The sequence below is a fragment of the Taudactylus pleione genome, unplaced genomic scaffold, assembly GCF_031769625.1.
Source record: "Taudactylus pleione unplaced genomic scaffold, aTauple2 ptg000093l, whole genome shotgun sequence".
NCBI lineage: Eukaryota > Metazoa > Chordata > Amphibia > Anura > Myobatrachidae > Taudactylus > Taudactylus pleione.
The window spans coordinates 37,208,800-37,233,000 of NW_028284495.1; the positions used below are offsets into that span (position 1 = coordinate 37,208,800).

Here is a 24,201-nt window from a genome sequence, read left to right on the forward strand (position 1 = left end):
ACATCTTTAGGGGGGGTCCCAGGCATATTTCCCGAAAATTCCCGTTTTTTTTTCGTAAATGGGGTCAAGGTTCATTTCTAAAAAACAGGGATAATTTTTTAATTAACTATAGCAAGTGAAGCAAATTTTAGGTTTGGGGTTTAGGGGTGCAGGCTTATAAAAATTAGCCTGTACTTTTGGGAATGCCCCCTTAAAAAGAAATGTTGCAAAAAAAATGTAAATTTAAAAAAAAAAAAATCGGGACACCCCCAAAAAAAATAAATAAATTTGGGGGTGACAAAAAAAAATGTCAAACAAAAAGCCAAACTAACGAAATTAATACTGGTGGGGTCCCCAAGTATGTGGCAGGTGTTTTTTTTTTGTTGCGCAGAGTAGCGACAGGTGTATTTTTGCAGAATATTTAAAATTACCTTTAGGGACTTAAAAATATGCTAGTTCCCATTTTCATGTACCCCAAATTTGATGGGACCACTTTTAAAAACGAAAAAAAAAAGCTAAATGCTCTTCTGCATCACTTCTTCAATGTCGGGGAAAAAAATACCAGCCGCGGATATTTAAAAACCCTGACTTTCTTCTGCAGGCAAAAACGGGGGTACCCATATTGATCCCCGAGGTCTGGACATCTTTAGGGGGGTCCTACAATTATTTCCCAAAAAGTCCCATTTGTTTTCGCCGATCCAAGTATCGCCAGGTCCCGTTTTCGCCTACTTTCAAATTGAATACGGGGATACGCGGGCAAGCGCGCGATACTTTAACACCTGAAAAACAGGCGAAGCCAGCGTTAAGTCGGGCCGCATTAAGTTAACGCGGCTCGGCTCAAATTGAGTACGGGCCTATGCCACCCTTTCTGGATTTAACAAACAACGGTAATTTAAGGTTACCGCTGTTTATCAAAGCATCGCTCTCGCCATCTTTTAGATGGCGAGAACGATGCGGTCCCCATTGATGTCAATTAACATTGATGTCAGTGGGGCCCCAGCGCTGCCTTTCCGGCTTCACCGAAGCCTGCCAGGCACTCACTGCTGGGTCCCCGTATCATGCACATCGAGATGTGATCACTACTTCCTCTTGATATCGCATTTTTACCCTGTAATATCTTTTAATGCGCAGGCGCAAGAAACAAAGAGAGCATGCACATTCAAGCAGAGAAGAAACACATTGTCACAATAAGCAGTGATATCTGGTGTTGAACCTAATAATTAATAAATATGGCCCTAGTTGAACAAATTATACCCTGTATTCTTCTCCGCTGTGGGCACCTGTTTGTTTAATATGTATCATTATGTTTTTACTTTGTGGTTTTTAAACCTGCACCGTAACAAACAATAAGCTAAACCACAAGTGGCAATGGATTTGTAAATGATAGTGTATACAATCTAGTCCCATTGAAATAAATGCAAGTTTTCAGCTGGGTTGATGCATGTTAAATGTTCTGAAGGAACAAGAAGCATAAACAATTTGGTTGGATGCATGCATTTACGTGTGCCTAGTTTGCATTAGTAATACATGTTCATTAGGCAATATTCATGCCAGACGTCATGTAGCCTTACTGTACCAGTAAGAGATATTTCACTACAATTTTCTGCTGTTTGAGATATCATGACAGTATAACGGTTTATTAGACTTCTGATATTTCTTGCACACAATCCCATTATAAATATTTTTCCTTGCACTTGTTCTGACAAGTTTCACATGAGGAAAAACAGCTATTGTTAGGCACATGAAATACTCTGCCTATAATAATGCTCTAAATGTGCCCCTAAACTAGTACGGGAAATAATCTTGAATTCAATTTCTAAAGACATTTTCAACAAATGGAAGGGAATTAGTTGCAGCAAATGTTATGTAATAACTTGATGCATAGAGTCAAATGGGGCGATTCAGTTCTGCGCAATGTTGAATAGCCCAGAAAGGAGTCCACGGAGCTATTCAATTGACCGCATTGTTCAGTCCGATTTCTGCTTTCACCTCAGGAAGTGCCGGCGGCGATGCTGTTTTCCAGCTTAGCGCATCTCTAGCAGCCTCGCGGCCGGCACTTTGGTCGGAGAATGTCGGTTACCGCGACTAAACTCCCAGCTTAAGGCGCGGTAACCAACATTCTCTGACTTAAGTGGTTCTAGTCGGACTTAACAGTGAGGTCAATTGAATAGCTTCGGGAACTCCTTCCCAGGGCTATTCTGCATCACTCTGAATTGAATTGCCCCTAAAGTGGCTTATGTGCAGTTGGACACATTATGTGCCTGAAAAAAAGGATGCATGTTGCAGAGTTTTGCACCAGTTTTATGCCAGTAGAGTGGTATATACGCCAGATTGGTGCCAGAACAGAGCCATGCTATATGCTCCAGGTTGGTGCCAGGAGAGAACAGTGTATATTCATCAGGTTAATAATAGAAGAGAACAGTGGTTTATGCTCCAGGTTAATACTAGCAGAGAACAATTGGTGTATACTCCAGGTTAATACTAGGAGAGAACAATTGGTGTATGTGCCAGGTTGATATCAAATGAGAGCCCTGTTGTATGCACTAGGTTGATGCTAATAGAATACAATGTCATATGTGTTAAGTTGATGCCAGGAGATAAGTAGTGTATGCACCAGGTTTATGCCAAAAAAAACTACAACAGACGACAGTGGTATATGCTCCAGGTTGATGCCAATAGAGGACAGTTGTATATGCACCAGGTTAATACTAGGAGAGAATAGTGGTGTATGCGCCAGGGTGATGCCAGGAGAGAACAGTAGTACTGTATATGCACTAGGCTGATGCAAGAAGAGTACAATGTTATATTGCCAAGTTGATGCCAGGAAAGAACCATAGTATATGTGCCAAGTTGATGCCAGGAGAGAGCATTGGTAAATGTGCCAGGTTGATGCTAGGAGAAAGTAGTAGTATTTGCGCCGGGCTTACAACAGGAGATGTGCCATGACGATGTTAGTAGTAAATACATAAAATAATGGTACATAATTCATGCACAGTATAGTATTTTAATGAAGTGTTATTTATGTAAAACAGTCTGTTAATAAATATTAATACTGAGTTTATCATGTAAAATACAATTATATACAGTTGTTATATGTTTTTGTTTGTTCATGTGGGTTAGACTGAAGAAAATGTGCTGAATGTATTGGCGATTCACTGATAGAGACATTTGTTTTATATCGCTCAGCTGGAACAGGAACATTTGAAAAACATCCGGAGGAAGGACTTGGAGGTTCAGAGCCTCACTTTACAAAATAAATTGGAGGAGAAGACCTGGGGTCAGGAAAAGTGCCTCCTACAGCAGGAGCTGAGGAACTTCAAGCAGAATGTCTTTGTGCTCTATGTCAAGTTAAAGTGGCTACTAGCACACTGGCGACAGTGTAAGAGGGTGGAGGAGGAAGACGTTGGCGATGAGCTACTGCAGGTAGTCTTTCTCTTGAATATCATTATTTATGTTGAGTCGCTGGACACTTAACTTTATTAACAACATTACTATTTGTATTTAACCCCTTTGCTGCAAAGTGTGGGGCTCGTCCTCCGGAGATATAACATGACTGGGGAGGGCGAGCTACATTCATCCTTCACAATGAGGGGCAATAGAAAAATAAAAACTAACTTACTTGTGCCCCACGATCCTAACAACCGTTGGGGACCCCTGGAAGCTGCCGGGTCCAATCGTGAAGTGAAAATGAAAAAGTGCAGTGGTGAAAAAAAAGAATGAAAATGGTGCGGGGAGAGTTTAAGTGATCACTTGCTAGGAAAATCTCACTTTTTCCATATATGGGGGGAGGGCACTACATGCCCTATCACCCCCCATAACAATAACTGCAACCTCAGCTATCAGTACTGTTTCTTCCTACAGTTACTGAGTAGGGGAATTTATTTAAAAATGTGCTTAAACTGATTTTAAATATGGTACTCAAAAAAGTTCTCATTCAAAAAACACCAAAATCCTGAATTACAGATAATAATTCCAATATGTATAGGCCTATATAGAATGTTAGAATGTTATACAGGTGCTAGAACATCACTAGTCCTCACCCGTATATATGAATCCACCAATAAACACACTATTGGTGGATTCATGCTAATTGCTGAGAGTAGCGTTTTAATTTATAATATGACATTTTAAAAGATAACATTAACTTTTTGCAGATTGATCAACTAAATGTGCTTCCGGATTTTGCCGCTTACCCTGACTTCAGAGAAAGTGATCCTGACTCAGATGACGGGGAGGAGGACGATGATGGAGTGTTTGCCTTAACAGATTATCCCCAACATTCCACCACAGAGCACAGCAGAGACCTCAGTCCCCAGCTACAGACAGCAGAGTTACTCCAGCATCAGAAGCAGGTACTGTATTAATAAATGTATCAGTATATGATAAACACACCAGTATTTGCACTTCTGAATGAACGGGGAACAGCCTGCAACATAAATTAAACTATATAAGATTTGGTTATTCATATCTGCCCAGAGTATGTACTGTATATTAGCTGTTGTTCACCCCGCGTCAAATATAGTGCACCTATGTAACATTGTGCATAAACTTTTTAAATATAAAATATGCAAAAATATAGTAACATATAACGCATTGTATTGATCAGGGGCATAACCAGGAATAAAAGAGCACCATTTTGAAGGGGCCCCATTTCCTCTTCATCTCCCCACGCACTGCAGCAGACATGTTTATACACTAGTTTGCTCTGTTAATGTTGTTAGTAGCGATCACAGAGTGAAGCAGTGCTTATGTGTCAGGGTTTCAGCATTTAAGCGTCTGATATGTGTGGGCAGGGGCTGGCTGGCAACTTTTAGCCTGGGGGGCAAATGCATGCAGGCGACCCTGGCAGAGGAGTAGCGTGTAGCCAGGGTGCCCGAAAGAACGTGCGTGCTACGGCGCCCCCCCCCCCTCAGGAGAGGACACCCTTATGCAGGCCTCGAGTAGTGCCCCCAGTAGTGATCCCCCCTATGCAGTGCCCCTTGTGCCCCCAGTAGTAAGCCCGTTATATAGTGCCCCCAGTAGTGGTAACCCTTATGCAGTGCCCCTTAAATAGTGGCCCCAGTTGTAGTCTTCCCCCTATGCAGTACCCCCACTATTGCCCTTTATATAGAGCCCCCAGCTTTGGTCCCTTGATGCAGTGCCCCCAGTGGTAATCCCCTCCCCCCTATGTAGTGCCCCTAGTAGTAGTCCCCTCCCCCCTATGCAATGCCCCTAGTAGTAGTCCCCTTGTAGTGCCCCTAGTAGTAGTCCCCCCCAGTAGTAGTACCCCCCTTGTAGTGCCCCCAGTAGTAGTCCCCCCCTTGTAGTGCCTCCAGTAGTAGTAATCCCCCCCTTTGTAGTGCCCCCAGTAGTGGTCTCCTCCTTATAGTGCCAGACCCCACGCAGTAGACACACATAATATTTAAAAAAAACACTTACCTGACACCCGCTCATGCTCCTGGTCCTGCCGCCGAGATCAACTCCTCCGTCCGCCTCTTTGCATTATGGGAGTGACGCGTCAGTCACTCCCATTACCCACTGCGGGAGCCGGAAGATGTCCGGCTCTGGCAGTGGGAGCAGCAGCCGATGAGAGTCTGTCAGACTCTCATTGGCTGCTGATCACAACAAACACACAGCTGCCGGAGCCGGCGGCTGTGTGTTTGTCACTTGTTTAGCGCTGACCGGACGGTGCAGTCTTGGTCACAGTGACACAGACGGCCCGCGGCCCGTATGACGCTGCGGCCCGGGGGGCACATGGCACCCTACCCCCCGGCCCAGCCCGCCACTGTGTGTGAGAGAAAAGTTCTGTTGGCTAGTATAGATTGGTGCCAAAGCACATAAGGTACACAAATGCCATTGGTCATATAGACCTGAATTTGATCAGTTTTATATTGTTATGCCATTAAGCGCCCTTATTTCTTTCTCTCTTTTATACAAATAAATACAGACATTTGTTCAACTCTACATGTGCGCATTATTTGCAAACCATTTGGGTTAGTTGGAGTATATAGCTCAGCCGATTTGTAAATTGCCTCAGTGTCTGGAGGTTTTCTTAAGCAAAGTCCTGCTTGTAGTATCTACTTTTCTATATGATTTTTCCCTTCGTGCTTTTCACCAAACTAAAATATATGCACTCCTCTCAGATATAATAAAGCCCAACACTCTTTCAGCACTCCAGGGGCCTTATACTTCGTGTTTCGCCAATTACAGCAGCTTTTGCTGTGGACTTTTAAACTTATTTTACACTGCACAGTGCTCTCCAGACTGATAGAATAATGGGAGGAAGAGCCAGTTTATGAACACATCGTACCTCTATAATCATGGTACTTAGGATTTGGCAGACTTCTAAAAAGATGCTCATCTCTGAGCTTTATCTGCTGTTGCTAATTGATGACTAAAGATGGTAGTCTTGTCTCTACTGTAACTTTAGCTAATCAAGATATATATGGTGAACTGAACAAATTATACCTCCAGCAGACACAATAGAACTGGTCCTTGAAAGTCACACCATTGTGCTAAATGTAAAAAAATATGGGTACACTTATACGTGCGTATGCTATGGGATTGTCCTACTCTGGTTTTGGGAAGGGGTTTTATGTAAATACTATTTGCAAAATGTATGTAATTCCTAGACTGCATTGAAGCGATGTTGTTGGGATAAGTATGCACTAATAGCACACTAACACAGTAACAAAATTAAATATATAGCTTCCATAGTTATTAGTGAAACATTTAGGTGTCTATACATCAAACAAATCCTTTCTTTAAAATATGCGGCACACAAAATATTTTCTATTTTCCTGGTTTGCTGTAGCCGTCCCCAGAGTTTTCTATTAGGAAATCGTTACGAGGCTATTTTACAAGTTCTGAATAGCTTAGCATTTCTGAGCTTGCCTCCATTAGCTAACACCAGCTTCAGGTGGCATTAGTCCACTTACCTTAATGGAGCAGCCCAGTCGGAGAGGGAGTTTGCCATCCCTGTCCAGTGGGATGCAGCAGACCACAACCTGTATAGCAACCTTACTGCTGAGCACATGAACAGTTGCGCGGTGGGGTCTGAACCAGGAAGTGAACTAATACTCATCGCTGGGATGGGCTTTTATCAGTGCTCATTTTCAATCACACATTGGTAAATAGCCCTTAAAAAAACATTGTTTATTGCCACGATATACAGCGATTAGGATAGTTAACTTTCAGACGCTACACCACAAATTTTAATTAATAGTGTTCTAAAAGACAAAGACACACTTGCATGATAACTTAAATAGAAACATAGTATTTGACAGCAGATAAGAGCCACTTGTCCTATCTAGTCTGCCCTTTAAAGGAGGCTCTCATACATGGGTGTTTTTCCAAAATGACAGGTTTAGATGATGTCAATGGATATGAAGTGGCATGGAGCAGAATAAAGCAAGCTTGTAGCAAGTTAGGTCATTCTGGTCCCAAATTTTTTTTAACAAGTCTACATTTTTTCTGGAAAACGTTCTGACATCTCTTTCACCTTTTATATGGCAATGATTGATTCTGTCTAACCGTAATGCATTGTATACTGTGCTAGGAAGGCTGTGTACCCACTGGAAAGATATATCTGCAGATGATGGTTGTTCATACACACTGAACAATCATCACTGGCCGTGGGTCCCAGTGGGCGGGGGTCACGCCACAACCCCCACTCCACCGGCCTCTGCAGCAAGTGTACGGGCAGTCAGTTGACCGCCCATACACCCAGCACGATGAGCAGATATATCTGCAGATATATCTTCCATCGGCTGTGCTGCACAGCCAACGCGTTATGTCATGCGAACGGGGTCGTTCAGACATATCATCTGTACACACTGACCGACGGGCACAAAATATTTTGGCCATTCATTTGAACGACCGATATATATTGGCCATTGTGTGCCCAGCATTAGTCTTCTGCCACACTCCCTTAGACTTTGATGAGGTCATTGCATCTATTCTTAAATTATTTCATTTAAACTGGGCTATATAAGATTTTGTTTTGCATTGCTCTGAAATAATTTGTCTGTTTATCCATAACAATGGATTTAACATAAAAACTCCCTTGTCATTTTAATGATAGTCACCATCAGCTTATCATTAAATAAGGAATGATAATGGGAAAGTATGTGTTTGTGTTGGCTTGTTCAAACAGTGTGTATTCCGGTTGTGTCATACTCTAATCAGATAATCCCAACAATAGTATTTAGGAAATCATGTTGAATCAGATGCATTTTAGTGTAGAAAGTCAATAAGTTCAGATGATTCAAAAGGAAATGGCTTACTGATTCACTTCAACACATTTCATTTATACAGAGAACCTCTCCCTCTGTATGTAATAAGTACTTACAGTTCATCTGTGTTATTAGTAACCACTTCAATGATACAGGAATGTTATACATTATGGTTCAAGATGTATCAAAATTTGTAAATAGAAACAAGATAAAAAGAAATCAAACAATTTATTTATGTTACTGTACAGTTACAGAAATCTCTGTGGTTTTTACTTATACCTTATGGGGTGTGAGTTAAAACAAGCAAACTTTTCCAAGCTGGATACTCCACAATGTATTAGCCGGAGTGGTTCCAACAGAACTTTTACCAGCTAATTGAATGGCCCCTAGGACTCTGCTTGACCACTGACCACATGTTGTGCATTAGGAAAATAATTAATTCTACCACCCTGATCAATGCATGCTAGCATATATCTGAGAAAGTCATGCTCACTCAAGTCATTAACTTGGGTTGGCAGTGTAATCAAGCCTACTATTTCTGTATGTCCTACAGCAAATTGTAAGTCTGCTTAAATATTGTCCTGATAATGGAAATCTATTTTTCTTCAATGCATATGTAATACAGAACGGCTTACCTTGAGGATGATGGCCACTGCATTTTCAGAGTTGCAAAGACTATGTAACAGTCGTGTAACAGAGGCTCCTAGAAGAGTCAACTAAGTGCTAATGCAGAGTTGGGAGCATAATTTGCACTTATAAAAACAAATTCAAGAACAGCATATTTCCACCCATATACTGACCCATACACATCCCAAAATATGTTTTCGTTACTAGGGATCAATGAAGCTTAAAACCATTTTTAATATAGCAAAAGCAACTCGGACGCAGTGCTCACTCTTCATCAGTGCCTAGGATTTTACATCTCCTTATACTTCATTGTGTTGCAAGCTGCTCTTAATTCCATTGTGAACTGATCGTATAATTTCTCAAATAAATTAGCTACACCACTAATAATTGCTGAAATTGAGTGCAATCATACCTTGTCATCTGAGGAAACCATTCATTGTGCCAGAGCGACATGTTTGAAACTGAAGTTGATTAAACATGTTAATTAATTCCTTGGTTTGGTTGAAAAATACCTAACAGACAACTCAAATGAAACCACCCGCACATTGATATTCTAGGAAAAAATTCTAGGAAAAAACGTCTTTTTCCGTGGAATTCTGGCGTTTAATCTAAATTATTGAAGTCTGCGTGGAACAGTCCTGGCACTGATGTTTACACCACATTCACGTAAATCATTTTGAATTGCCTAAGGTGATTTTCTTCTGTCACTCAAGCGCAGTTTTTTCATTCTTCTATCACAGCACGGTGTTGTGGATCTTTTCCTACCTTTACCAGTTTGGTTTTAATCGACCGAGTCTGTTGATACTTATTCCACAGTCTCGAAATACCTCCTTTGCTTACCTTCTTCACGTAAAATAGTCAACTCTTTTTACTTTGCTTGTCATTTAAATAAATTACACAGCTTACTTCAAGAAATTAAAGTAAAAAAAGGATAAATAACAGCGACCAATTTAGAGATAATCAAACAAATAAATAAGATGTTTTACTATCAATTCTAGTAGCAACAAATGAGCTCCCTATCTTTATATAGCTATAACTGTTTATGCAATAAAGATAATTTGTTGCGGTGAACTGCATTATATTGTGTATAAAATTATCTTTCCAATGATATACACCTTCATATGATTTTCTTTAAAAATAATGCAGTTATACGCAATTAAACCCTAAAAGCACACATTTTCCAAAAGGTTTCCACAATTTTGGCTACTACTGTAATTTCAGTATAACACACATCAATGGAAACTGTCCATTTAAGTTGCTGTTGTATAACCGTCACGTGCTGATGTCATTTGTAGTTGTTGTTATCAATAATGTGATACCCAATGCGTAGCCATGTTAGGATTCCAGCATTTCTTCTGAGTGCCTCACTGATCTGCAGCATCTTGTATCCTACACTGTATTAGTGATTAAGAGCCGTATTCAATTTGAGCGACCCGCAATACTTTTTCGCCTCCCAGGACTTTTCGCCTACTTTGCCTGTTTTGCATGCAGAAAAGTAACGTGCGCATGCCCGCATATCGCCGTATTCAATTTGAAAGTAGGCGAAAACGGGACCCGGCGAAACTTAAACAAACGGAAAGTACTGTCAGATTTGGGGAAATCAGCCTAACACCCCCCAAAGATGCTCTGACATGGGGGTTAGCTATGGTGCCCCCCGATTTGGCTTGCTGAAGGTATTTGGTGTTTTTAAACGGGCTCAGTAGCTGCTAAATAGCGTTTTTGTAGAAGTGGTGCAGAATAGTATTCAGGAGGTTTTTTTGCTGATAATAACTTATCCCAGCAAATTTGGGTACTTGAAAATGGGGGCCAGCATATTTTAAAGTTGCTAAAGTTAACTTGAAAAAATTGTGAAAAATCCACCTTCCGCAAGCCCCTGTAATGCAATACATACCTGGGGCATACTTGGGGACCCCGCCAGAGTCAAGTTTGCTAGTTTTTAACTTTGTCCCCCAACATTTTTTTTTTCACCCCCAAATTCAAAGTGATTTTTTTGGGTGTTCTTAAGTCTTCTTAAAAACATTTTTGACACAGTTTACCTTTCGGGGACTGTCTGAAGGCTGCAGGGGGGTTCCCGCAACGTTGCACCCCAAAACCCCAATTCTGCACTTTTTTCCGCCTGCTATTCATAGGCAAAACTTTTCCGCCTATTACATTGCATTGACTTTCCGCCTAGGCGAAAAGTCTTCCAAATTGAATACGGAGTACAATCAAAACAGGCGAAAATGACGTCATTGGCGAAAAGTTACCGCCAAAAACACGCAAAAACGGCTTTTCGACCTCAAATTGAATATGGGCCTAAGTCAGGACAAATAGCGGCGTCTGGGTGGCGGGAGCAATGCACTATACTATATATATTTTGCTATACATTGTTAGGTTATATTTAGATTTGTAATATAAAAAATATATAAAGCTTTATCCACTTGTACAATCTGTTTTATTTTAAATCCGGCACTATTACTGTACTGATTGATAACTATGTTAATACTCTATGATGTATAGTGATAGCATGTTTTATGCTTCTTTTAGGCAAGTGAAAATCGTCGTCTCCTTGCTGCGTTTTACGGCTTACTGGATGACTTCCGATCAGAGCTGCGGGATGAATCCACAGACAGGCATGAGATCCAGCAGCGTTTTGCAAATGACAAAGCTGCTTGGGAGGTGGAAGAAACAGAACTAAGATGCCGCCTAGAGCAGGTATTTAAGTCATTAGTGCTCAGGGGAGAATGTGGGCTGCAATTTGAAGTGACCTAGTCACCTTAAACTAACTTGAAATCACTTTTCATTTCATCCTTTACTAGACAAATGCATTGCATGCTCACTTCTGTCTACAGCTGGTTCATTATCCCCCTCTTAGAGAACCAGACAAAATGCAGATTATTGGTGTATACTTCTTCTATAAAAGATAGTTGCATCTGTACCTTCCTTTATTTTGTGTGAAGTAACACACATGCATTTTGCCTTTACAAACCTTGAATGTATTAAACTTGCATGTTTTGTACTTCACAAAATCCAGACTCAGCAGTCCACTGTGACTGCTCCTGCAAATGTCTTTTCTCTGTATACTGTAGACCAGGCTTAGGAAACCTATAGCTGCTATGGAATTACAAGCCTCAGGCCCTCCTTGGCAAAAATGTGTAAAATGTTAGCTTCATGATCATAGGCAAAAGTAGACATTTGGGGGTAAATTTACTAAGCAGTGGGTTTGAAACTACAGAGAAACCACACTATAGAATAGAATATAAATCTTTTTTTTTTAAAGTAACATCAAAGTCAGCATCAAACATCAGTGTAATACCCACAATTCATATTGTAGCACACAGGACTAAGCACCTCCAGTTCATATTATGCCACATGGAACTAAGGGCCTCCGATGCATTACCTTTTACTTACCTTTATTATTCCTAATAATGTAATAAGGCGCAAATTAAGTGTAAAATACAAACAAATTTGTTAGCTACTAGTAACAATCACATAATTATTAACAATAATAGACTATACTGTGATAGGAGCTGTGTATAAATACTTAATAAAATTGCTCATTTCTGATACATAAAGTACACATAAAATGTATTTACAGTCTGTAAAGTGCTTAGTTTATAAGATAGATAATGAATCTAGGACAGTGGTTCACAAAATCTGTCCTCAGGACCCCAAACAAGTCACATTTTCAGGTTACCCAGCAGGTGCACAGGTGTATTCATTACTCACTGACACATTTTAAAAGATTCAGAGGTGGAGCTAATTATTTCACTTACGATTCTGTGAGGAGACCTGAAAAAAATGGCTCCAAAATTCAGCCCCTTTTTATGGAAGAGAGTGGCAGATGTTTCTATCCCTGTTGCTTTTAGTGTCTTGATCCATATGTAAATAATGAACAACAGAGGTGACAAATGATGAAATATCAAGCAACAATAAAACTACAAATGACAATTTAATAGCTGCTCTCATTAATTAACCACTTGCAAAGGTTTTTTCCAGTTTATCCAAGGAATACTATTGTACATCTGGCCTAAATTAACTGGGTTAGATGTATTTATCACTGTGTACTATTCACATACATACCATAGCTGGCATCCAATCATATGCATGGTACATATTCATGGAAAACATGCACTGTTTGGGGTTTTGAGGACCGAGTTTGAGAACCTGTGCTCTACCCTGAATACCTGTTTGAAGGTCTTGTCCATAATTAAAGTATATACAATCTCATTATTACTACTTACTAATACCCCTTTTACACCAGAGCTGAAACCCGGGTTATTGCAGGGTTAGCCCGGGTAGCTCCTTGATGTAAAAGGTGACAGGGTTGGATTCCTGGGTCAAGTGACATGGAGCGCGCTGCATACCAGCTTCAGTGGCACTTGGAGATGACGTCATCTCCAAGCGTCCACTTCCACGCCAGATGCAGACCCAGCTCCGGCGTGAACGGCACCGACTCGGGAACATCACGGGTCTGTGCCGGCTAAATTCCGGGTCTGAACTGGTTTGGAACCCTGTTCCAACCTCCGGGATGGACCCGGAATTTAGGTATAAAACCGGTATAACATGGTCAGATTCTTTTCTGGGCATGTGCAGAATATTTTAGGTGAATTGCACAATGTATACTGTCATAGGTCTCCCTTTGCATTAGCCCTACATTATGAAACATGTCTAGTTAGGTCACACAATGGGAACTTTTACACATAACTTTCTGAATATTTCTATAAGGCAACATGTATTTTAGGTTTAGTGGTCTTAAAATGAAAGGAATAACTACTAAATAGTGAAAATTATGCTTTGAAATAATAAAGAATAAAATGTCTGCAGTTTATTCCCTGTATAAAACGCTACTGAGTATGTTGCAGCTATATAAATACATGCTAATAATAACCAAGATCAATCTTTCTACTAGATAAACTGACAAATATTTGTCATGGGAAGCTACATATGAAGTATAACATCTACATTTTAAACATTTATGAATGAGGACATGTTAGTACTTGAAGTATAAAACACGCATTTAAAGAACAAGGCTGTGTGTGCCCACACAAATGTGCCCACGGGGAAGAGATTACTGAGACAGGGAAAGATTAAATAGAGATTACAGTAGAGATTAACCTCATTTCTCTGCTTCAAACCAACGTGCACCATACTAGGAAATAAATCCTTTCAAAAAGCTGGTACAATCTAATCTGAAGCCTGTGATTATGGGGATTCTGAGGTGAGAGCCATTGGTATACCAGGCTGTAGTGTCTTCATTTCCACTTTTATGACAAGTGTTATAGATTTAAGAGAATTAGCCCAATATTTTGCATTTTAAAGGGAAAGATTCACTAAATTAATTGTTAAATGACTAATTCAATTCTGACTTTCCAACATGCGAACAGTCTCTGTGATCCCTCACACCTAGAGCATGTCCTCCTCATAGCTGACACTCAACTTTCCAGTCACGTCTGCCTACCTACTATCAGTCACTGGCCCTCAAAGGAACACGTATTCCTCTGTGTTAAATGCTAATTTTACCAGGTGATGGATGCCCCCCAAAAAAGCCATGTTACTGTATCACATCACACAGTTAAGGAGCTGGCCCTTTTAGTATTAAGATTATCATTTAAAGTTGTCTACACACACAACAGTGCCATACTGTATTTCATGCAATCTTACTCCTAATTGCTATATGCAGGGTACATAGACCCAGATTTATTAACAAGTGATATTCACTTGTTAGTAATCTTAAATAGTGCTCCAATCAATAGCACCTAATTGTCATTTTTCAAACACATGACAGTTAGGAGCTTATTGGTTAAAGCACCTTTTAAGATAGTAACGAGTTATAACAAGAATATCACTTGTTGATAAATCTGACCCATAATTTTAGTCAAAAATCCTTATTTGAAAGATTGTTCAGAAATATAAAGTTTTAATTATTTCATTAATTCTAGTGTGAAACTTTTGATCGCCCAGTACTGTAAAGTCTTTAATGCAATTGTACTGGTAAATGTGTGGGCAGATTAAACAATCCTAAGTGAGCAATCTCTTTTCTGTGCATACTTTACATATGAAATTTTGCTGGTTTACATTGTTTGATTTGAGTATTCATTTGTTTATTGAGATTATCTTTTGATTCAAAGAACCATTGTATATTGGTTAAGTACTGCTATTGCAGGGTATGCAGCAGGTACAGGGCCCAGAGGTGACGGAGGCTTTGTCACCCTAACGGAGCCCACACTCTGCTCTCCAGAGCAGGTGTGGGCGCTGGGGCATGTACAGTGAAGCACATAACTTCATTATAGGTATGCAGTCGGGAAGCCGGCGGACCTAATCCCGACAGACGGCTTCCCGACTGCTTAATCCCGGTGAGGGTTAAATGACCGGCGTCTACATCTAGACACCTGTCATTTTACCGACGCCGGGAGACCGGCGCCCCGATCGAAGTGATGCCTGGCGCCGCTGCGGACAGCTGCTTGGGGGGGAGGGTTAGGTATAGGGCTCCCGTGGGGGATTTAGGGTTAGGCACCCCCCTGGAGTACTTAGGTTTTTGCGGCAGGGAAGGGGGGGTTAGGTTTAGGCACTTAGAGTGGGGATTAGGGTTAGGCACTGGGGGGGACGGTTAGGGTTAGGCACCCTAAAGGAGGGTTAGGGTTAGGGTGGGGGAATAGGTTAGTGAATTCTTACCTGGGGACGATCAGGATTTTTATCCTGTTCGGGCAGCCGCTGTCGGGATTTGAACCGCCGGCCAGGGGTCCGGCAGTAAATCATACCGATTCCTCATTACACATGCACAGAAAAGCACAGTAGAGCCTCCAGAGGGGTGGACTATTTGACTGTGGGGCTTGTTGAGTGTGTGTTCTGCCTTTGGTGGGTAACTTTTATGAAGAGCTACCATAATGAGGTAATAATGCCTGGTTCCATAGTACATCAGTACATTCTACATGTGCCATTCTAGATGGAGCCCTGGGGGCTGTTACATTATTTCTATAGAGCCACATATTATGAAGCACTGTACATAGAATATATTCAATTCAAATTACTTCATGCCCCAATGAATGTAAAGTTTAATTTCCCTATCACGCAGACACACAATATTGTACACTTATGTTAGCAGCCAATTAATCTGCCAGAATGTTTTTGGACTGTGGAAGGAAACCCAGAACAACCAGACAAAAACCACCCAAACGCCACAAAGATAGGGTCTGGTTGTAATGGGAATCGGTATGTAAAGCCGAATGTCAGGATGCCTCCTGCGAAAATACCGACAGCTACATCCCAATGGTTGGTATCCCAACAGTGTCACGGCCAGGGTTTCTCGGCATGGTAGTCACCGGGTATTACCTGTGAGGTCGTTATGGTGGGGAGGTCTCTGGCAGCGGTGCTGTGTTTGGCGAGAGGCATTGGCTACGCGTGGTTCTGTGCGGGCACATTGTCACTAGGCCTGGTGAGGTCTGGCGGTGTTTCCGTTCCGTTGGCATGAGCGCGGCCAACTTGCCTGCGGCCATGTGATTCCGGCTGTCCAATTCTGGTAGGTCATGTGCTCATTCCAGCCAGTCACAGCGCGGCATTGAGTATTTAGGAAGGTCCAGAGCCTTCCTTCCTTTGCCAGTGCAACATGTATCTCAGCTGCGGCTGAGAGAGAGTACCTGTGCCTTACCTGCATGCCTGTCTGTTACGCTACTAAGCCAGAACCTTGCCTGCTCCAACCTGCTGAATTTACCCTGCACCCTCCACATACCTTTACCTGCCTGAGTACTTGAACCTGCCGTTCCCTGCACCTTGCCTCCCTTCACTCCCAGCTGGACTTCATTACCACAGCCTGCATTTGTTACAGCTCATCATTCCTGCATTTGTTACAACACATATCTGCACTCTGTTACAGCTCACCATATTTGTTTACTGGACTGTTCCTGCCTGTCACTATCTGGACATTTCCCATTAACCCCACTACAGTTATCAAGTGCACTTTAATGCTATACCTGGACTTTTTATTTGCCATTCCCATGTCTTCTAAGTCACTTACTTAAAACTCCACTTTTTCATTTAAGTCTGCTTCTGTGTCTGCTCCTATCACCACCCCGGGTCCACAACAAATTCAGAACCTCACAGACAGGGGTCGGTAAGTATACTTACCCTCCCCCCTTCTTCCCTAAACATAACCCACCCTTCTGGTAGCCTAACCCTAATCCTCCCCACACCCTAACCCTGCCCGTTAGTGCCTAAACCTAACCCCCCTCAGTGGTGCCTAACCCTCCCCCCTAGGGGTGCCTAGCCCCCCCCCAAAAAAAAAAATAACGCTAACCCCGCTATGCTATCTAAACCTAACACCCCCCCCCCCCCGGGCTAACACTAAGGCCGCCCCGGACTTATCTCGTTCGGACTGGCGTCCTTCTGTGTTCCGGCGTCGGGATTAAGATAGGCATCGGTACTTCGACGCCTATCTTAAGTCCCGTGTCAGACTTTCAGCGTCTGGATTGAGACCAGCGGCATCGCAACCGCCGGTCTAATAACTACATCTCTTGTAATGAAACACTTGGTTCCGGTGCTGTCAGGCAGCAATGCTAACCACTGTGCCATGGTATTTCATTATGCCAATGTCCAGAAAGTCCTGACTGGTTTCTCTGTAGCAGGTGGTTTTTATTAGTCAGAGTTCTTTACAAGTAGTGTGGTTATTCCGTCTAGCGATCACTTAATTTTCTCAGCTTTAGACATTTATTTGGAAAAAAGATTAACTGTATGACTGTAATATCTGGAACAAGATCATTTCATGCAGACCCACAGATGCTGGGCGCTTATGAGGTGTGAGGATTATAAATCAATTTCTATCCTACCTAAAACTGGGTGTTCCCAGAGACAGACATTGCGTTTGGTTGTAGTGTGAGATCATGTTCCTGCATTTACCATAAGCAGTGTTCAATGTCTTCAGTTTAAGAGGATATATGTGTCATGAAGATTAGTGTCATATTTCTAGATCTGTTTAAAGTGTTCCTAATTGGAAACAATTTAGTTATTAAAGAATAAGGCCCTCATTCAGAGCCACTCGCTAGCGGCAGTACGCTCGTTCCGAGCGATGTTCGCACATCTGCGCATGCGTACGGATCGTTATACGCATGCGCGAACCAGTCAGTGCGGCCGAAATTCATGTGCTCGCAAAATAGCGAATGCCTGATAATTTGAGTGACAGGATGAGGTGTATGTGGGTGGTAACAGGGGAAGGTGCTTGAAAACGGGGAGTGGAAATCAGAACGCAGGCGTGCTTAAAGGTCAAAACGGGCGTTTTATGGGTGTGCATATTTAAAACAGCAGCGTCATTGACAACGTCACTGGGTTTTTTTTAAGCCAGAACTGTTCGCATAATTGTGGTAGCAAAAACCAACCACAAGAATAGCGAGCAGTTCATACGCTGGTCGATGTACTCGATTAATCTAATAAATAGCGGACATGACGTATGGTGCGAGCGGCCAGGGGGCGTTTTTAACAAATAAACAAGCGTATGTTTTGCTCGCTCGTTCAGACTTAGAGGTGTGAACAGACTGCAATTTGCGAACGGATCATTTGAATAGCCACCCCTTGTTTTTGAACGAACGACCGCAAATAGCGAACGGCTCTGAATCAGGCCCTAAATCTGTCTGCAGCCCCACCAATAGGAATCAGCATGGTTATAAGTGCAAAGTATTAGCAGACTTTAGGTGAAGTCTCTATTCATACCTTTCTCCTGTTACGCCGCCATTCTGCCAGTCCCTAATTGAGGCGGTTGGTATTTTTCAACAATTTTCACAAGTTTTCTTCCATATCATGTCGGTAGATCATTAGGTAAATTTATTTTTATCAAATTGTGTACTTATTAAACATCGACTTAAGCCTACAATGCATTCATGCTTATAGTATTTTCTCACCCTGTACGTATAACATTTCTGAGCCGTGTGATTGATAAGCCTACAAGTTTCTATGTAAGGGTGAAACATACACTTACATGCTACACTGCCACCTTAATAGACCAGCAGTAGCTTTAACCTGTTAGATTACATTGCTCTTCTATGACCTCAATAAGACTCTGATACGGCTCATTGATAACATACTACTCACAGTGACCGGTCTTTATAAGTACACCCTTGGCTTTGATTTTCAGCCTTCTATTTTTACCTGTTTATTAGTTCAGAAGCTGTCAATCCTTACTGGATTTGTTATTGTGTTGTGTGGCTGTCAGCTTAGCGTTTTTTAGCCTTTTGATACTGTACCTCTGCTTTCAGCTTTTTGGTCCAGTACTGTGCACATGTGCTTTCTGCCTTTTGTTCCTGTAATGTACCTGTAGTTTCAGGATTTAGATTCTGTACAGTACAAGTGCTTTCAGCTTTCTGGTCCTGTACTGTACATGTGCTTTCTGCCTTTTGTTCCTGTAATGTACCTGTAGTTTCAGGATTTAGATTCTGTACAGTACAAGTGCTTTCAGCTTTCTGATCCTGTACTGTAGATGTGATTTCTGCCTTTTGTTCCTGTAATGTACCTGTAGTTTCAGGATTTAGATTCTGTACAGTACAAGTGCTTTCAGCTTTCTGATCCTGTACAGTACACGTGCTTTCTGCCTTTTGTTCCTGTAATGTACATGTAGTTTCAGGATTTAGATTCTGTACAGTACAAGTGCTTTCAGCTTTCTGGCCCTGTACTGTACATGTGCTTTCTGCCTTTTATTCCTGTAATGTACCTGTAGTTTCAGGATTTAGATTCTGTACAGTACAAGTGCTTTCAGCTTTCTGATCCTGTACTGTAGATGTGATTTCTGCCTTTTGTTCCCGTAATGTAACCTTAGTTTCAGGATTTAGATTCTGTACAGTACAAGTGCTTTCAGCTTTCTGATCCTGTACTGTACATGTGCTTTTGGTGCTGTACTGTACACATGAGTTTAGCCTTAAGCCTACAATACATTCATGCTTATAGTATTTTCTCACCCTGTACTTATAACATTTCTGAGCCGTGTGATTGATAAGCCTACAAGTTTCTATGTAAGGGTGAAACATACACTTACATGCTACACTGCCACCTTAATATATCAGCAGTAGCTTTAACCTGTTAGATTACATTGCTCTTCTATGACCTCAATAAGACTCTGATACGTCTCATTGATAACGTACTACTCACAGTGACCGGTCTTTATAAGTACAACCTTGGCTTTGATTTTCAGCCTTCTATTTTTACCTGTTTATTAGTTCAGAAGCTGTCAATCCTTACTGGATTTGTTATTGTGTTGTGTGGCTGCCAGCTTAGCGTTTTTTAGCCTTTTGATACTGTACCTCTGGTTTCAGCTTTTTGGTCCAGTACTGTGCACATGATTTCTGCCTTATGTTCCTGTAATGTACCTGTAGTTTCAGGATTTAGATTCTGTACAGTACAAGTGTTTTCCGCTTTCTGATCCTGTAATGTACATGTGCTTTCTGCCTTTTGTTCCTGTAATGTACCTGTAGTTTCAGGATTTAGATTCTGTACAGTACAAGTGTTTTCCGCTTACTGATCCTGTACTGTACACGTGCTTTCTGCCTTTTGTTCCTGTAATGTACCTGTAGTTTCAGGATTTAGATTCTGTACAGTACAAGTGTTTTCAGCTTACTGATCCTGTACTGTACATGTGCTTTCTGCCTTTTGTTCCTGTAATGTACCTGTAGTTTCAGGATTTAGATTCTGTACAGTACAAGTGTTTTCCACTTTCTGATCCTGTACTGTACATGTGCTTTCTGCCTTTTGTTCCTGTAATGTACCTGTAGTTTCAGGATTTAGATTCTGTACAGTACAAGTGTTTTCCACTTTCTGATCCTGTACTGTACATGTGCTTTCTGCCTTTTGTTCCTGTAATGTACCTGTAGTTTCAGTATTTAGATTCTGTACAGTACAAGTGTTTTCCGCTTACTGATCCTGTACTGTACACGTGCTTTCTGCCTTTTGTTCCTGTAATGTACCTGTAGTTTCAGGATTTAGATTCTGTACAGTACAAGTGTTTTCCGCTTTCTGATCCTGTACTGTACATGTGCTTTCTGCCTTTTGATGCTGTACTGTACACATGAGTTTAGCCTTTTGGTCCTGTACTGTACACAAAGTTGCCTCCTGCACTGTTAGTGGGTGGCTTTATTTTGTTTTCTTTCTTCTACTAGATTCTGTCTCCTGTTGCCTGTCTTTTCAGTAAAATTGTGGCAATTGAAAAGTTTCTGAGGCTTATGTTTTTTTAATTGCGCTTTACATGTGTTGTAGTCAGGACACACTGAATACATAAGGATACTTGTCGATCCTTATACGCAGCATACTTGATCAACAGCGGCAGGATTAGTTCATGTAAATGACAATATGAACAGAAACAAGTGTGTGACCACCACCTGAGAGATACTCTCATTTGGCAGTGGACATGTTCACAATATGCATATATTTGCCTAGCACAGCAAGTGTCTTGTATGTTTCTGTACACATTACTGAAAGTGATGTGAAGTACTGCCTACTGTACTGGCGTTTGCATAGCCATGGTCTGGGACTTTCTGTATAGGCTCCATCTTTCTTTGTATAGCCAGTCACAAACATATAAGGCACATAACGTTCTCTGGATGCTATTATTTACATATGTTATTATGTTTCAGGAAAGGTCATTTACAAAACTGTCACACTATGGCCTTGTTTTGTAGCTGTATATGAGTAAGAGACTGTCAGGATAGGGAAATCTCTGAGTGGTGGTGGATTACAGCATTTCTAGCTAATGCAGGTTACTTGCAGGAAAGTGCCTTACTATTCACTGCAAAACCCCTCTACCCCTCTGTGTCACACTTGTTTGTCTGCCCTGCCCCTTTAGAATGTAAGCTCTCACGAGCAGGTTCCTCTACTCTCTTGTGCTACTCCTTATACTGTCATCTACACCTCACTCGGGCACCTAACACCTGGTTGCTTACGCCCTGTTTCTTATAAAGCTCACTTCTAAAAACTCACTTTAGTAAATTTACCCCTAATGATTAATAAAGCAGTAATGTATATAAACACTTGTCCTGTATTGTATTGTATTGTTAAGGACCCTACACACTAGACGATTTTGTTAACAATTTGTCCAATTCCGACATATCGGAACGAGAAATCATTGAAGAAATGGTGCAGTGTGTATGCACCATATCGTACATTGCGCGCTCCCGTGGGATCCTCAGCTGCATCGCCTGATCTTTTGTACTTGCAGTCCAGTCAGACGATGTGGCTGACGATCCCATACAGCGCTATGCGGCGGTTGCCGGCATGTCGGGCACCGGATCGCCCAGTGTGTACGGACCGCCTGATATGTCGGCCTGTCGGCAGGGGGATCGTGTGTCGCATCCCTGGGTACACACATCGTTTAGTGTGTACTCAGCTTAAGTAACTTGTTGCTTGTTCATTTATTTGTCTATATACCTTGTAAGGCACTTGTGACGCCATATAAATAAAGGATAATAATAGTAATAATAATAATAATAATAAAAGCATATTTTGTGCTGCTGGACTGTTTGAACATGATATTTAACTGAGCTTCAGGGGGTGGAGATTTAGCACTTAAAGGGTTTTCCTGGCTGCAGAGACATCTCCCTGCCCCAACATAGTGACCAGATTTTTACATGTGCCCAGAGATGGTAGAGATCAGTCTATGCATTATATTACACATCTTTTTACATTACCTCAGATGACAAATTGAAAGCTTTAAAAAGGCTATAATCAAAAATAATGTGTTCATTAAAATAGGATCTACATCCCCCAATAAGGTTATCCCTATTGAAAAAGCTCATAGAGGCGGAGGTAGCAGATTCCCTAACATTAAATCACATTATTGGGCAGCCCACATCAGCCAGATTGTGGCCTCCTTTGCTCTGTCCCACACTTTGTTGTGACTGGACATTGAGGCTTAGGGGTATATTTACTAAAGTGCAGGTTTTTAGAAATGGAGATGTTGCCCATTGCAACCAATCAGATTTTACTTAACATTTAACTAACACTTGCTAGAAGATAATAGCTAGAATCTGATTGGTTGCTATGGACAACATCTCTACTTCTAAAAACTCTCACTTAAGTAGATTCACCCCTTAATGTATCAGGCTCTCCTGTATCTCTATTTTCTTGGGACTCCCTAGAAGTACTCTTCTGACTTTAAAATATTCTGCAAAAATCTGAGACATGAAAATCCCATCTTTTGTTTCCCTCTACACTCAATCCACCATGTGGCAATCCCGATTTTCCACCACGTCTTTCACCCACACGTCTTTCGCCTACATACAGTACTCTTCCCCTTGGATTTTTAGCCAACATAAAACAATTTATGGATCTTTTGGATGGGGGATCCTAGCTGACCTTTGATGCCCTGAAGCATAGATTCCCTTTTCTTCGTCCCAAATACTTTGATTTCCGACAGTTACAATATTTCCTCCGGTCTCTCTCAAAACCCGACTCTCACATTATACTCTCTCAATTTGAAAATCTGTGAATCTCCTACCCCTTGTGGTAGGGTATAATCTCCAACCTCTATGATATTTTCCTATGCTCCGCACTAGGCCCACAACTAGCCATGATGAGGAATGAGAGAGGGATCTCAGACCACCCCTGGAGGAGAACTATTGGGAAACAATTCAGGACATATCGACCATAATCAAGGAAAATGCCTCTAAAGTGTACTATAGATGGTATTACACTAGTGGCAAACTGGCAAAATTGTAGAATTCTGCTACTCCTACTTGTTGTTGAGGATTTGGCCAATTTTGGTACATTCCTCCATATCTGGTGGTCTTGTCCAGTTGTTTCCTCCTTTCTGGGATTGTATCCAATATCTCCTGTTATCTACTATCATGTCATGTCACCAAAGACCCTTGGTTCTTCCTACTATGCTAACCCATTGATGAGGTTGACAATCATTCTGACAAATAAGCTTCTCACATCTTAGCTGCGGCCAAATTTCTTATACAGTAGCTACATTTTGGAAACATTCAGAGGCACACCTGTTTCCCCTCTCATTTCTTATGTCTAATTTATCACTCATATGGAAAAATATCACATACTGTGGCTACTCCTCTGACACCCTCCTCACCTTCTACTGCTGTTGGACTGTCAGTGGTGATCCCCTTCCTCTTTTCCTCCCACTGCTTTCCCTTCCCAATGTTGTTTTTCAATTATCACATGTTATAACTTTATTTTTCATATTTGAATCTTTGGATTTTGCAATATTGTGTAATTTCACTTCTGTGATTATTATCCATTGTATCCTAAGTTTAAACAAAATAGGATCTTAGCCTCGATGCTCACACGTGACCCGCATGAGTTGGCCTGGGAACAGGACCTGGGCGAATCTCTTGATCGTGATGACTGGGCTGAGATTAGATCTCAATCTGCGTGAGGATAAAAGAGAATGTATACAAATCCTTTATAGATGGTACCTAGT

At 41.4% G+C, this 24,201-nt stretch overlaps 1 protein-coding gene across 5 annotated transcripts in view; it reads left to right on the top strand.

The window, feature by feature from the left end:
- Nucleotides 1–24,201, top strand: part of MTCL1 (microtubule crosslinking factor 1) — a 193,290-nt gene that overhangs the window by 147,270 nt on the left and 21,819 nt on the right. For all 5 annotated transcript variants that reach the window (XM_088469685.1, XM_088469679.1, XM_088469680.1 and 2 more), the window contains 3 exons: nucleotides 3,166–3,402; nucleotides 4,134–4,331; nucleotides 11,346–11,513. In XM_088469685.1, coding sequence (XP_088325811.1) covers nucleotides 3,166–3,402; nucleotides 4,134–4,331; nucleotides 11,346–11,513 — 603 coding nt within the window. The remainder of the gene's footprint in view (nucleotides 1–3,165; nucleotides 3,403–4,133; nucleotides 4,332–11,345; nucleotides 11,514–24,201) is intronic.